The following is a 16,648-nucleotide window of genomic DNA, read 5'->3' as shown; positions in this document are numbered from 1 at the left end:
ATTTATTTCATAAAATTTATAATCTGCTTGGCTGTAGTAAACAACAACAATGCAGTTTACGAAAACAATCTAATAATGAAACGATGAAAGACAGCAAATAAAAAAGTGTTAACGGAAAAATCCGAGGGCTCCCTTGGACAAAAACAAAGACACCAACCAGGATAACTTGGAGCAAAACAGCAGCCTGTAGGCTTGGCCTTTATTGAACTGTTGCAACAGGGTGCTCCCTTCACTTGCAGGAGAGAGGAAGGACACAGAAAAAAATGGTGTGCAAGGTCTTATAAAGACTTTTGAAATTCCCCTCCTGTAGATCAAGCCCAGCCCCAGAAACATCATGCATACATCACAAAAAGGAGGGGTTGAGGGAGGAGTTGTGGTAACCTGAGTGTCCTGTCACCTGGCTGGTTCCCCCTTTCCCCCTCCCCATGAGTACTTTCCAGGTGACAGAGGGGAGTTTGCAGTTTCCTGCCCCCAGAGGGAAGAGATTATTGTCCTTTGTTCCAGCCTGTGCTGAATTCACTCCCATATGCAAGTTCTTTGTGATCTTGATGGTCTTCCGTCTAGGACCATCAGGGTTGGCATAGCAACTGGGCAGGGCTCCTGTGGATGTGCTGGTATGGTCAAGGGATTATGGTTGCCCTGTATCAAACCTTCCCCATTTTGTAGTCCTTCCTTCATGGAGTGAAATAAAAGTGGAACAGTGCAAATCCGATGTATGGTTGATTTTCTATGAATTTATAACAGAAGTGCAGCGTATGTAGTGTGTGTGAGTGTGTGAAGTTTGTACAAACTGAATGATTGGGGGTGGTGGTTTCCTGCTGCAAAAGCAACAACCACCCCACATTACTTGCCACCAGAGACGAGTTATGTATTAACTAGTTGAGATTATGTATTAACTAGTTGAAATAAATATTTTGTCCCTCACACCAGCATTTAGCCTGTGAAAGAACGTTTTTTACTGCATTCCCTGAGGGGTAATACGTAGCAAGTATTGAAGCCAATAGTGGGTGGGGTCACCCCTTCTTTCTCTCCTTGCTGTCTTGCAACAGCAAGCTGCCATGTGATGGACAAATCACTCTTGCCAGCAGTCTGAACTGAAGTGTTGCAGAGCAATTTTGAAATTATGCCAAGGTGCACCCATGCTGCAAAGGCTGGACTCCCAAAGGAGCTGAAACTCTTTAAGCACAAACTCTGGTAAAGCCTAATATCAGCTTCATGTCTCTTAACATTTCAGTCCCCCTAATTGCTCCTCTGGCTCTTAATAAGCTGAGCAAGCACACTGTACTTTATGTGCAGTATTCATATTTATATGACTAGGAAAGAAAACGAGGCATGGATGTTTCACTTGGAGCAGAAAGGCTGTTACAAGTTTACACTACAAAGACTACAAATGGCATGGGACGACATTGATCTGATCATCTGGGTAAGCTATTAGAAATCACTAGCGAAGGAATTAGTTAATCCAAATTAGAAAAGGTGCAGAAATTACTCTTTCATTTTCAGCAATAAGAATTTGTGTAAGCGTATGTCATTTTGCTGAAACTAGAGTAATTAATCACTCTCACAGAAAATTGAACCTTTTTGTTAAAAAAGCCACATTTACAAATGAAATGCTATTTTATAAAAATAATAGACTTGAGTTTCTCATTTCACATTTCCAATATTCACTAGTGCTATATGCAACTCTAAAAGGTATCTTACTATCCCTCATTAATACGAAGCCAGATTAGAATTAAAAGAGCATTTGAGAGTATTCTTGTGGCCACTTGTAAAGGCTCTCAGAAATCTATTGAGCCAAGCCACTAAGTCCTTTGCTTTATAAGTAAAAATTGTTTCTTGAAAGCAACAAAGAATCTTCATAGATCACTGAATTAATATTTCTCTTGGCAACTTTCATATTATTTAAAAATAAAATCTGACAATTATTTCCAGATATTTGCACTTTTATATTGACTTGCCAAATTCACCCCTACAGAGGCAGAAATTCCAGTACTCTGGTACACAAATACATTCTTAACAGCCATACAAATAGATAGACTACTACTTCCGCCAAGTAGTTTGTCGGGAAATTAGCTATACCTGAATGACACTGAATGCAGACAAGAAATTGGTATGAAGAAAACAAAGGCAAAAAAAAGGCATTCCATGGTACATGACCCCAGTCAAGCTTGCTAAGATATATCACCTGTCTGACAATAAATGCTGGAAATGTAAGGAGGCGGAAGGGACATTCTTTCACCTCTGGTGGACTTGTCCAAAAGTGAAGGCCTTCTGGGAGGTGATTTACAATGAGTTAAAAAAGGTATTTAGGTATACCTTCCCCAAGAAACCGGAGGCCTTTCTTCTGGGCATTGTGGACCAGAAAGTGTTAAAGAAGGATAGAAATCTCTTTATGTACGCTACTACAGCAGCAAGAATTCTTATCGCAAAGTATTGGAAGACACAAGATTTACCCACGCTGGAGGAATGGCAGACGCAGTTGATGGACTATATGGAACTGGCTGAAATGACTGGCAGAATCCGAGACTTGGGAGAAGAAACAATGGAAGAGGACTGGAAAAAATTTAAGGACTATTTGCAAAAACATTATAAGCTGTATGAATGTTAAGAAAATGCACGATTTAGGAAACTCTAGCTTCAGCAACTTGATTAGGTGAAATGAAAACTAAGGTACAAGAAATAAGAGGTGGAATTATGAAATAACTTTATTATGTTTAATTTAAATACATAAGAATTGAGACATAACATTGTGAATCTAGAAACATGATAAATCGAAAGATACAGTAAGTTATGAAACAAGGTAACAAATTGCTGATGTTTGTACTACAAAGAATGCAGGGTTTGGAGGATGTGGGGAAGTCCAGTTGGTTTGTTAAAAAATATTAAGGAAAGTTGGATTCTTTATACTTTTTCTTTTTTTCTGTTTTCTTTCTTTTTTCTTTATTCTGTATATCTTTGACTATAAGAAAAGAAACTTAATAAAAATATTATTAAAAAAAGGCATTCCACTTATCCAAGAGGATTTTTTACAGTCTTCTTAGTACAGTCCAGTCCAGTACTTTTTTCCTAGCAAATATCCTTAGAATTGGGAAGGTTTTGGAAGATGATGGAAGGTGACTTACTTTCATAACAAAACAGGGCAATAAACCAACCATAGCAATGGTATCCACTCAGCCATATCTGATGGGGATCAAGGTCACACACAGGTTGCCTCCATGACCCCAAACAACCCTGTTGGGTCAGACCATTGGCTCATTTGGCCCAGCATCAGTGTCTCCTTGTGCTATGGTTGGGTTAGGAAGAACTAAGAAAGAATTCAATTGTTCAAGTTTTGTGCCATGAGGTTTATGTGTCTGAGAGAGGAAGAGATATGTGTGCGTGTGATCTGTTTGTATGCATGAATTGTAAGAGTGATGCACTTGGACAGAGAGAAAGAGGTGCATGTATGTGCATGAGTGAGAGAGATGCATCTGTCTCTGGTTTTTGTGTGTGTAGTGAGTGGGGGGTGGGAACCTTTTATCCCTCCTGGTATTGGGGAATGTGTCCTTACAAACAAATCTTCCTAACAGTTATGTGTGCAGCCTCTTAACAGTGTTGTATGCGTGCAGACCTCTGCATTTGTGAGGTCGAGGGAGAAGGTGAATCAGCAATGACTGTGCTGCATTGTACTTTAATTTTGTTACACTGTGCTCCTCCCCCATGACAGCCATTTTGTGTTATGTGACTGCTAATCCAGTAAGTTGGGCAACCCCTGCACGGTATGTTGCACCAGTAGTTGTGGCAAAACATCTTAATAAGTACCTTGGATATGTGCAACATAAACAATGGAGCCTTGTTGGGAGTTCTGAGGCAATTTCAAGGAAGTGGGGACATTGATCATGTCGCGTCTTGTTAAATTGATCAAAAGCATAACTTAGGGCTTTGACTGAGTTTTTTGTATAGTAAATAAATCTTTTAACTTCTGGTTTTCTTTCAAAATTCTAGAGTGTGGCATATAAACACTGCTTCTTTCATCTGTGCCTTCTTCTCTGCAATCTGCGACGTAGAGAAAAGAATATCAGTTCTAACCACAGTAGTCCTGACGCCCTCTGCCTAATGCAGCTATTCCCCCTTTACTAAGGAACAACATGTACCTAAATTTGGTTTGGGACAACTGGGAAATATTTCCGCATTGGGTGGTTAACTTCCAAAACTTCTAAAACCTCCCCAATGGTTTCCTTTGAGATAGAACTCATATTTGAGGAGAGGGATTCATTGGGGTGGTGAAGTAGTTCACCCTGAAGAGGTACAAAATATTCTAAGTAGGATAAAAACTCATTGATCTCTTCCCAAAGAATATCTTGAAAGCAGTCAGATGAGTGTTATTTGACCCTCTCTCAGGCTGAAATCCTATGTCCTTAATCATGGGTGAGGAATCTCTGGCCCTCCAGATGTTGAGCGACAACTCACATCAGCTTCAGTCAGTATAACCAATGGTCAGGGATAATGGGAAGTGTACTCCCAAAAAACATCTGCAGGAGGGCAGGTTCCCCACCCCTGCTCTGTTGTAAGGAGTAAGCCCTATTGTGCCATATAAGGCTTCTTAGTAGATACCTGTAGGACTGCACTTTCACTCAGCACACAGCCTCACTATATGTAATTTTATGAAGTGCTTTTCATAAGTGTTGTACGTATATTAGAAGCAACAAAGAAGATGGGAAGTTTGTTAAATATTGCACACAATGCAGAAATCTAGGAAGAGAGAAGACTGTTAAAAGGTCAAGATAGAAATGATAGAAGAGGAGACATTTAGGTAGCTTTTATTGCCCTTTAAAAATGGGGGGGGGTTATTAGGTTGTTTTTGTTTTGATTGTATGTTTTGTGGTTTTATATCCATATTTTATTCTGTGAACTACCTGTGTATATAGGGTAGTATAAAATTTTAATAATAATAATAATGGAAGGCAGGTGCATGCACTAGGTGCATGAACTGTTGCAGAGAACTGGCAGAAATAAATGGCACAAGAAACTAGAGGTTAAGCAGGTAAGTCAGTATTAGATCAGGAACAGGGAAACCTGTAGCTCTCCAGAATTGCTGAACTCTAATCAGCCCCTGCCAGCGTCTCACAGGTTCCCCACCTCTGTATTACATGAAAGAAATATGACTAGTGTCGAGATGAAAGAAGAGCCAATACCAAGAAGTTTGAACTAAACACAAAAAGAGTGAATGGTGCAGTGGTGTGGCTTTAGTGAGCAAAATATTAGATGGCCACAGAGCTGAGGATAGAAGACATTTAGAGTGAGAAACTGGAACCAAGACATTACAGTAATCCAGGCAATAAGAACATGTATTAGAATTTTAGAACAGCCAACGTAAAGTAGTGAGATCTTAGTAGTATTGTAAAGACTAACTAGATTACTAAGTCATGTAGATAGCCCATATATGTGGATAAACAGAGCAAGGTGAACATGCTGTGTGGAATGTTGCAGTGTATCCCCACCCCCCAAAGGTATTATTGTTCAGCCTTCTTGGGGCAGAGTAAAGGTAAAGGTAAAGAGACCCCTGACCGTTAGGGCAGAGTAGGAAGGAAGAAAGGACACATTTCATTCACTTCCCATTTCAAGGCCATCTTCCACTGTGTTATATATTGCTAGCAGGCTTTATTCTTGGACTGGCTGCCAGCCTCAACAACCTGAGGATGTTATACATGTATGTGGGACCTGCCACAAAACATTGCAGTGTGGAGCCTGTTCAGAATTCCAGCCAGTCATACCCTCTCTTTGAGGAGAGAGCACACACATACCAGTCAGCATAAGCCTTAAGCATTTTTAGTTTTCAAATTTGTGATTCTGTCACTAAAAACACTTTCTTCAGATAATGACATCCCTCCCCACTCATACTCATATTCTTCAGAAAAAGGAGATTGTATGACCATGTGGTACAATAATTCCCTATTATTTATATTTGCTTAAGAGGGCAACAGAATGATAGAATCCCAAGAGATGTAAGATATTAAATATTTATTTTATTAAGTAAATAATTACAAATTTTGCTACAGTAAATAATTCAATTTACTTGTTAATATGGCAGAATAATTGTATGAAAGTTTTTATAAAACAATATCCTGTATTTCTGGAATTTACTACACATTGTCGGCAAATTTCGGCAGATTTCAACTTGTTTTTAAGATGTCAACAGAAGAGTAAAGATATTTAAATGAATAGAGTGTTTGTGACTTTGACAACATATATAAAAAGTTTAAGATTACAATGGAATCTTACTACTTCAGTAACTAATATACCTCCATATGTATGTGTGTTTTTAGAAGCGTGTGGGCATGAAAATCAGACATTTAATTTCTCTATACTATCTAATGCTTTCAATTTTGGGGTGGGGGAAATGACAATATCATTCCACATTTTTCACAAGTTCTGTGTTTATGACCTAGGTGCTATTTCACTCCAGGCAAATGTAGTGTTTAAAGTTTCCTTGGAAACAATCTTTATACATTCCAAGTGTAGCCAGTCCTCCAAATCATTATTTCACGGTTTTGTTTTAATCCACTGTTCCACTTGACAGTAAACATTAAGAAGTTACTTTCCTTATTAATCTGTCTTCATAAAGAAACTCCAGTGCATAGGACTCTTGACGTAGAACAGCCTGAAGACAAATAGGCTATTGCATCAAGCCAAATATTTTATTGGCAGGCCTTACTCTAGGCAGCAGAAATCAACCCCAAGGCTTCATTATGGTTCTTTACTTCAAAAAAGGAACCTTTTCATTCTTCTGATTTGGTTACTAAGGACATTCTTTCCAAGATTATACATTGCTTCAGATAATTACAAGCAGTACAAAGTTCTTAAATATAAGAAGAGCCTTTAAAATTCCAATACAAGCAGCCATTTAATCAGCACCAGTAAAGCATTTGTATCACACTGTTACTAACATAAATCAGTCTAACTATTTCTGTAGTTGAAGTGATTTAAAAGAGGCAAAGGAACAGAAGGAACACGCATACGTAGTCCAGAAGAAAAAGTAGTATTAATATATAAAAGTGCAAACCTTCGCAATCACACTATAAAAACATCTGTGCTGCAAACAGAATGTTTTTAAACATTAATTTAGGCACTTTTTGCTAGTGGCACAATTAAAGCTTATGTTCCTTTCACATAGCCTACCCACCTCATTTTTTGATATGACCACCCAACTCCTACCCTTCAATTAAAAATAGCTATAATTTGTTGACCATAGAAAAGATTGACAAGAAGAAATGTGCACTGTCCCTCTCCACTTCATGAACAAATTTGTTCCAACATTTGACCAGCAAACAAGGGTTATGCTATACTATGTAAGAGCACAGACACCTGCAGGACAGAAAGAAGAAAAATCTAACATCTCCAGCCTGCTAGGCCATCTGGTTTTCAGAGGTATGTTTGGCTTGTTCGTTTATCTTGCTGCTTATTAACAGCTGTCTTCTAGTAAGACCAATTTTCCATTTGCAATTAAGGCATCTAATTTACTGGATCTTTTAGCAGCTGTACTACACATTCTATAGACAGTACTGGCGGAGCTTACTTTGGCTTTTCAAAAGAAATCTTAGTTGTTTTCAAATTTGGCATATGGGTTCTCTTCTTTAAACAAACCTGGAAAAAAATAACATCTGGTTAGAACACAGAGATCAAAGATATTGGTGAGGGGCAAATATGAAAAGGAAGTAGCTGAGGGAGGTGATGAAAAGTGGTTGCCAGTATTCGTGAAAGTAGGGGGCAGGATCAAAGTCTAGTGAACTGCATTTCTCAATAGTTTGCCTATCCAAATATTCCACACAATGTGGCATCTGGTTAAAAAAACCAAAACAACTCCTTTCTTGCAACATGTTTTTGGACAAGTATTTTAAAGAGTTATAATACAATAAATTATGTTTATAACGTTTTGGCTTAACCCAGAACTGATTGTTTCTTGTGTCAGGGGTACTGATCTAATAATAAGAAAAAGCTGACGACAGCTTATCAGAATTACCAACACCCAAATTACCATTTAAGCAAAATCAGTTAAATGATACACTTAGAGAACATAAACTCCAGTCAGTTTTGTACCCTTACTAAGGGCAGAGTGTCTTTAGTATTTCTGGAACAGCTGAACTGTTAGGGAGCAGGGTTTATTTCCTGACATTTGTGTGGAGGTGCAATAGATGGGAGAGAGAGATTGCTGGCAATCAGGGGTTTTTTGGCTTGGTTACCAAGGCCAGTCAAAAACTGTGGATTCCGTCGGGTAATGAGTTGAAGTGGTAACTATCGCATGTTGATATATAGCACACTAAGATGAAGCATCTTATGCATTTGACAGCTAACCATTGGCAATTACCATATTTTTTCCGGATTTCATCATGTCTTGATTTCATCTCTGCCCTCCTGCAAGAAATATAACATGTCTTAGGATGTTTGCAATTTAGAATAATTTTGTATACATTGTTTTCTCCTGTGTAGGAAGGAAATTACAGTGGTGCCCCGCAAGACGAACGCCTCGCAAGACGGAAAACCCGCTAGACGAAAGGGTTTTCCGTTTTGGAGGCGCTTCGCAAAATGAATTTCCCTATGGGCTTGCTTCGCAAGACGAAAATGTCTTGCGAGTTCCTGTGGGTTCCCCCCCTTTTCCTAAGCCGCTAAGCCGCTTATCAGCTGATCCGCTGATAAGCTGCTTAACAGCTGATCGCTAAAAACCGCTAATAGAGCTAATCCGCTAAGCTGTCAATGGGCTTGCTTCGCAAGACAAAAAAACCGCTATACGAAGAGCCTCACGGAACAGATTAATTTCGTCTTGCGAGGCACCACTGTATGTTAGTGAGAAGACAGCTCCCAACTACCTACATTCAAGATTAAGTTTATACCCTGTCTTTTGACCAATAGAATCTTCAAAGTGCTTTTGAAGATTAGGACCTTCAAGCAGGTTACAATATAATTCCAGATGCTTATAAACACTGAAGTCCTCCAAGGCCAACACGTTAAGTATTACAGCAGATGAATAATGTATAAAGAGCACCTGCAACAGTCTGTTACTCCAGATGTTTTCTGCAAACATCTGGTCTTAACATCAAAAGGGAAGATAGCAGCAGGCCTGACAACATCTGTAGGTTGACAGCAACTTACCTTTCTTCCTGTCTTACTCTTCTCTGCTCTCTCTCTCTGGCAGCTTTCTCATCCTCCTTATCAGGTCTGCACAAAACAAGAGAATTTAGGACATACATGATGAGGTATGCCATAACTTGAGGGGTATCATTAAGGTAAGTATATTACTGGTATTTACGGTATAAAAAATAAGAACATGTTTAGATACTTGCTTTCTGCTCTTTTTTTTCCTGCAGCAACAACAGCAACAAACACAAAGAGCAATAAGGATTATTCCTCCCACCACGGACATTGTAATTATGAGAGCTTCAAAATTCACTGAAATATATAACACAATAAAAGTAGTGAGTGAGCCATTTGCCAAAAAACAAACAAACACTGAATTTAAAATAGGCCTAAGTCATTTATTTCAAAATTAAAGTTATTCTACACAAATCACTGCAAACTTGCCCAGATAAAGCATGGAGGACAAACTCAGTGCAGCAGCTTCATACAAATGAGCCATTGCATGGGCAATGTCCTCTTTAAGACATCTATAATGCTGAGCCTTCTGCTACCACAAGAGCTTTAAATTTTCTTTTTAAAGGATTAGCTGCATTTACTATCCAAAACTATTGACCACAAAATGCATAATGGAATCTTCATGTTCAGAAGTTGCTTACCTTCTAATTACCAAAACACTGGGAGAATCATCATCATACTCTGCTTATCCTAGTAACACCTAACTAACCACTAAAAATGCTAATATCTTTGCTGTGATATAGGAACGTAACTAGAAAGAATCCCCATGATCTTGCTGCAGTAATGATTTGCTGTTTAATCCAGAAAAAAAAAATCTCTGCCTGTAAAATAATCTCACGGAACATTTTGCTGCTGGTAGCAAGTAAAGGAGTTCCACTCCTTTCTATCAACTTGTAAGCTGTAGTAACTTGATCTGCCCATGTTGCAAGGAGACTGCAAACTTCTGATACGTTTACTTATAATACCCTAAATAATATTAAAGAAAGTTATTGAGAAGAGGAATATTTATTGCATCCAAGAAGCAATCCAGGAATTGTTTATAAAGAAAATTGCAATGCCAATGACACACATGCAGTATTCCTGGAAGTTACTCACCCCAACAGACACCCCAGCGGGCCTTACTCAACTGGCAAAGTGAACTGGGAGGGAGGATATTTCGAACAGGATATTCCAGGCATTGTTTGCTGCTGCTGCACCATAAACACTGGAAAAAGAGGTGGAAAATACAACAAGCCAATAAACAAACAAACAAAACAGCTGAGTAGGATAAAGTTGAAGGGCAATATCCATACTTAGAGGAGACCCACTGAAATATATTTACTTAAGTAACTTCAAGCCACTGATTTCAACCAGTCTATTCTGAGAATGAACTAGCTGGGTATCGCCCAAAGATAGTGAAAGGAACACAACTGTATGCCAACATTATCAATATTGCTTCTATGTAATCTTGTTGACTAGAGGGCATTGCCAAGAATTCAAGAGCACTGCTTCAACCTTAGTCCCAACACTGCACTACTGAAGCACTAGGTCTGCTTGAGTTTCGTTTTGCCAAGTAATCCCATCTGAAAAAGCATCAAATGTAGGTCATTTTAAAAGATCATAAAAACTTGTTTAGTCTAGAACTGCAATCCTTTGTACTTACTTGAAGCAAGCTTCCCTTAATTCAGCAGAGAGACAAACTACTCATTGTGTTAAACACATGATCACATTTAACATGTCCACACATAAAAACAATCCCAGCCACATTAAAATATGTAGTTGGCTGTTACATATGCATGGGATTAGTACCAAATAAAAATCTTACCATGTGGAAACTGGGAATTATAATAGATCAATAAATGAACTGTATAAAGTGGCCACAGATAGAAGCAGAAAGTTGTAGTGATCAAGGAAGACTGTTCTTGTGATCAGCACAAGTGAACCCAAAGGGTACCCTGTCAAAAGCACCTAGAGGTCAAGGACTAACATTAGATTCAGACTCTTACAGAAAGAGGCAGCAAATTGGAAGTGGTTTTTCCAAGACTCAGAATTATACACTGTGCACCTCTAGGGCCTCCATAGTTGCAGTGCTTTCTAAACAATGCATCTGGCATATTAAAGGACTGTGCAGTCAAATAGCCACAACAATATCACATACCCCTCCCAAATTAAGCCCTCGTGTTCATATTTAGATGGCATTTTTTGCTTAATCTGTTTGCTGGGTGATTAGTACAATTTTTTTTATGCTTATAAGGCACAGATGGGGAACCTCAGGCTTGGACACCAAATGCAGCCCTCCACTGTTCTCTTAGCTGGCTCTCGAATATTTTTGCCTGGCTGGAATGTGTCATTGGAATTTCAATAATATTTCCTGCTTGCCTGAAGTGAGAACAGAAAGTGATGCATGAATGTGTGTAGAAGCAAACCTACTGTACAAAGGTAAAATACACACTTCTGCCTCTAGCCCTGCCCACACTGGCATGTAGTCCCTTAGTAATTGCCCAGAAGGGAATGCAGCTTTTTGACTGAAAATGATTCCTCATCAGTTCTATAGGGAATGGCAGGGGAGTCCAAATAAGTTCTATAAACTAATAGTGCATTTGTCAAAAAAAGAATTTGCTGCCATCCTTAAAAACTATTTTGACTAAATTTTCAATAGGACTTGAATGCAATAAGTCTTCCTGCATTTTCCCAATATGAAAAGCCAGACAACTGCAAGAAAAATCAATATCTGGATGCTTCAGTGCAATGAAACTTGTATAAAAACCCTGCTCAAGTCCAGGTCATAGAGAAGTTGCTCAGAAGCAACATCTGGTAGATTATAGATCAAAATACTCATTGGATGATTCTCAGGTATCTCCAGTTCATATATAACTCAAAGATGCTGGCTCTCAAATTTTTGTACTCTTTCCTTGCCTAAACATGAATCTGTCAACTAACAGTGATTTCTTTTTAGTTGGACGAACTAGCAACTGATTGAGAAACATTTCTCAAGAATTGGAAGAGGGATTTCACAATACAATTTGCAAGTAAGAGATCACAGGCTTGCAACTTAAATCTGTTGAGGAAGGGGACTAGTTAATTAATTTATTTGAAGTATACTGTATAATGAAGAGTAGTGCCTATGCCTCATATCTATTCATCCCAGGATGATTTGGCTTTATATAATATTATACTGGTCTCTATAGAAAGAAACAGGATGTTATAAATCTACTTGAGAAAGCAAGATTTGATAATTTTTGCACAACAAGCTTGTTTCTGTATTCTGACCATCCTATTGAGTGTATGTAGAGTAGATTGTGTAGTGAAGGAGCATCTGAGCCAGGGGTGGCGAACTTATGGCCCTCCAGATGTTGGACTACAAACCCCATTGTATAATATAAACAAAAAAAAGGGGATATGTGGGAAAATGATTGCTCATGTACAAGCAATCATTTTCCCACACCCCATCATCCCCTGCCAGCATGGGCAACGGTAATAAGATTCCTCACCCCTGTGCTAAGCCAACAGCTCCCTGTGCATAGACAAAGCTTGTATTCTGGAAGAGCCTTCCCCATTAAAAATAGAAACAATTTGATGCATTCATTCTCACTGCACATGCAGAATTATTCCTTTTATTGTATTTGCTGAGCCTCAGTCCTGATCCACGAGCCCAAAGGAGGGCTCTTGGGAGTGGTTTGGTGCAGGGATACCCAAGGAGGATGTCAAAAGCACCAGAGCAATCACTTCTAGTGCTTTATTAAAAGAGAGGTGTAGTCTTTCAGCAAGTCAGCCTGCCAGGTCTCCCAGCCTTTACAGATGCAGGAAGGACACTGGAGCAAGGAGATGGCCCAAGCAAATGTTTATACATTCTTTATACCCAAAACAGCATATGTCACTTTGGCCAGCACTTTCCATCACTTTACCTGACCGGATGAGGGCATAGATGGCAAATAACCAAATCTTACAGATAGTTCCCCTTTTCTGGGCTCAGAGCCCAGCACCCCAAGCCCACAGATAAGGATAAAATCAAAGCAGCGAATTGGCCTATATCAAAGCAAGTGAATATGAACATATATGAGCTCATGGTTACAACTACCAATTAACTGTGGGGTTATCTTGACTACCAAGATTGCATTTGCAGGGTTTCTGGAACCGTTCACCTTTGGTTCAGCATAGCCCTGTGGATGTACTCTAGAGCACCTGAACAGTTCTGGGTTGGGCACCCAGAACATCACAGCACCCAGCAGGCTCATAGACAATTTCAAGTTACAATATGCATTCTGCAATTGTATACTACTTACCGTGACATTTTTCAGGCATTCCTCACATGTTTTGTTTGTGTACTGTTGGCAGCCTATTGTGAGAGAATAGAGGAACGATGTGTTAGTTTATAATTGACAATGCATTAAGTTAAAGGTAAAGGACCCCTGACAGTTAAGCCCAGTCACGAACGACTCTGGGGTTGCGGTGCTCATCTCACTTTACTAGCCGAGGGAGCCGGTGTTTGTCCGCAGACAGTTTTTCCGGGTCATGTAGTCAGCATGACTAAGCCGCTTCTGGCGAAACCAGAGCAGCGCACGGAAACGCCATTTACCTTCCCACCGGAGCGATACCTATTTATCTACTTGCACTTTGACGTGCTTTCGAACTGCTAGGTTGGCAGGAGCTGGGACCGAACAACGGGAGCTCACCCCGTTGCAGGGATTTGAACCGCCGACCTTCCAATCGGCAAGCCCAAGGCTTATTGGTTTACCACAGCGCCACCCACGCCCCTGCATTAAGTTAGTCACTCACTATTGCAGTTTTCTCCCATAATCTATTTTGCTATTTTAAAAAATAAGGCTGAACTCTACTTGTAGAAGTTTGTGGGATTCCCTGATGCCAGGAATCTAAGCCAAGTTGCTCATGGTTGTAAACATTTACTTCCTATTTTAGGACAGAAAATTAAGACAGTCCAAAATTCATTCCCATAATTTGCAACAATCATTTCTTAGACATTAAAATTCAGGCAAAGAGGAAGCTTCTAAACTACCGTATGGCTATTATTTACTTGTATATATATATGCTGTGCTGAACTGCTCTCAGGTAGGTACACAAAGTAGGTGTAATATGATGCCATTAAGATTCGACATTAGTGTCAGTACAATTGTGCAGTTGATTAATGAGGTCATGTTTAGCAATCAACTTTACAGAATAAAGTTCTAAGCAAGTGTCTTCTAGAACCCTGAGCACCTGGTTTAGCTCAATTACAAGGAAGTGGTTTAGCAACAGGGCACTCATCTCGGTTTCCAGCATCTGCACAATGCTGTCAACTCAGTCGCAAATGCTGGCCAAGGAAACATCTGGGTTAAAGGAAGTGAAATGTCCCTATGCCCACACACAGTTCAAATGAACTAGTCAATGCAGGTCACTGACGTGAACTATGAAAGCAATGCTATAGCCATATCCTATCATGTATTTTACTCAAGTGAAAACTGACACCAGAAATATAGGATAACTTATACTAAGTTAGACATTGACCATATGAGCTTTCTAACTGGGGATGACAGGGGACTGAACCTTCTGTATGCAAAGCATATGGCATGGTGCTTCTTACAAGCACCATAACAATGCCATTCATGCTTATAAGGGTAAACCCCGCTATTTTCAACCCTAAACTTTTTTGCATACAGCAATTTGCCACATCATGAAATTCAGAAATGGCAACCCTGTTATCCCAAGACCACACAAGGAATAGCCCAGAACGAACTACAACAGCCAACTTTGGACTTGCAGTTTCTCCAGAGATCTGAAGTTCCCACATTAACCAATAGAACTCTTTATACAATCAAGAGATCAAAGTGTGCTAAGGAGCAACTAATCTGTATCACATGGCTGGATATCAGGAGTTTTGCTGCAACTATTTATTGCCTGGCAAACACATAACATTAGCTCAGTGAACAAATGAACTCAGCCTCAAATTCAGAGACTAAAGAAACCAACCTTACTCACGGTAAATCTAATGCTTCAGTTCCAACTTAAGGAATGCAAACGAACAAGAACAGAGACCAGACACTGATTACACCAGTGCTTTCTCAAGCCGCTAAGTCCAGTATAGTTTTTTAGAGCTGTCACCAGTTTTCATAAATCTTAGGCAATCAAACTTGCATGTGTGCAAAAAATTACAGTGGTACCTCGGGTTAAGTACTTAATTCGTTCTGGAGGTCCGTTCTTAACCTGAAACTGTTCTTAACCTGAAACACCACTTTAGCTAATGGGGCCTCCTGCTGCTGCCGCGCCGCCGCAGCACGATTTCTGTTCTCATCCTGAAGCAAAGTTCTTAACCCAAGGTACTATTTCTGGGTTAGCGGAGTCTGTAACCTGAAGCGTATGTAACCTGAGGTACCACTGTAGTTCTGAAGCAGGAATGTGTGGTAGGAGGAAATCCCTTTCATGTGAGAAAAAAGAAGCCCCTTTTTAAGATAACAGTTTTCCATCTCTATTTTTTAAAATAATAATGATGATGATGCTTGGATTCAATCTGCCATATTGCTGAGGCACCCTTTCACATTGCAGCCCTTAGGTTATAGGGCATAGGCATAGCCATGACTTTGGGGGTGGGGAACCTAGGTATCTGGTCAGTTAAGTATTTTAACATGGGGGGCAGTCTTCATGTTGGGAGGATCATAACCTCAGTTAAGTATTTTCAATCCTTTACAGTACTTGACTGGGGAGGCAGGTGCCCCCCTTGGCTACGCCCATGATTTATAGGGTTTGCCCCCGCGTATTCTCACCGCTGCGTTTCGAACGGGCTTTCCAGGTATCGTGCGTACGCGGCCATAAAAACAAACTTTCAGGAAAACACTTCGGATCCCTGGCAACGCGTCACAGAGGGCAATAAAGCTAACAAAATAAAACAAAATCACGGCAAGCCCCGGCGGCGCCGCTCCTCCTCGGAAACGAGGCGCTGTTTTGGAAAGGGGAGAGGAGAAAGGACGCGCGGGGGCCCCGAAGGGCACGTCCACACCGGAGAGCCGCGCAATCGGCGTTTAAAAGCGGCGAGGGGCGGGGAAAGGAGCGGGCCCGGGGCTGCCGAGGGAAACTCCCGCGGCTGCCTCGGCCGCCCACAACTCCCTGCCCCCGAGGAGGGGCGCCACGGCCGAGGTCTCTCACCTGCTTGCTCCCCGGGCCCGGGCGTGGGGGCTCCGCGGGCGACAGCGAAGAGCAGCGGGACGCAGAGCAGGAGAAGCGGCCGCGGAGAGGCTCGGAGGCAGTGGTGGCCCATGGCGGAGAAGCCAGGCTCCCTCTTCTTCTGGCGCCAGGAAACACACACACACTCTCTCTCTCTCTCACACACACACACACACTTTTCTGCTTTCACTGCGCTTCTTTCTCCTCAGTTCTCCGAGCTCAACAGGAAACAAACACACCCACACCCGCCGTGACACACGCTCAGTCGCGCTCTCGCGCGCAGGCCGTTCTCCTCACTGACGGGGCGGGAGCGCGCGCTGGGCGGGACAACTGGGCAGCTCCCCCCGAAAGGTGGGGCCGAGGGAACGCGCGCTCCCGCAAGGAAGCCGTA

General features: G+C 40.8%; 1 protein-coding gene across 1 annotated transcript; it reads right to left on the bottom strand.

The window, feature by feature from the left end:
- Positions 1-5,985: 5,985 nt before the first annotated feature.
- On the bottom strand, positions 5,986-16,534 carry PTTG1IP (PTTG1 interacting protein). Its single transcript, XM_081863908.1, has 7 exons — positions 16,240-16,534; positions 13,389-13,441; positions 10,222-10,330; positions 9,318-9,423; positions 9,127-9,192; positions 8,345-8,391; positions 5,986-7,623 (listed from the first exon to the last, which is right to left on the bottom strand). The coding sequence occupies exons 1-7, from the start codon at positions 16,349-16,351 to the stop codon at positions 7,577-7,579; spliced, it is 540 nt and encodes a 179-aa protein (XP_081720034.1). The 5' UTR covers positions 16,352-16,534; the 3' UTR covers positions 5,986-7,576.
- Between the last annotated feature and the right edge of the window lie 114 nt (positions 16,535-16,648).

Source organism: Podarcis erhardii (genome assembly GCF_964252035.2).
Source record: "Podarcis erhardii genome assembly, chromosome: 5".
In the NCBI taxonomy this organism is placed as follows: Eukaryota; Metazoa; Chordata; class Lepidosauria; order Squamata; family Lacertidae; genus Podarcis; species Podarcis erhardii.
The sequence above is the reverse complement of the archived record's forward strand: the minus strand, read 5'-3'. Positions and strand labels throughout refer to the sequence as shown.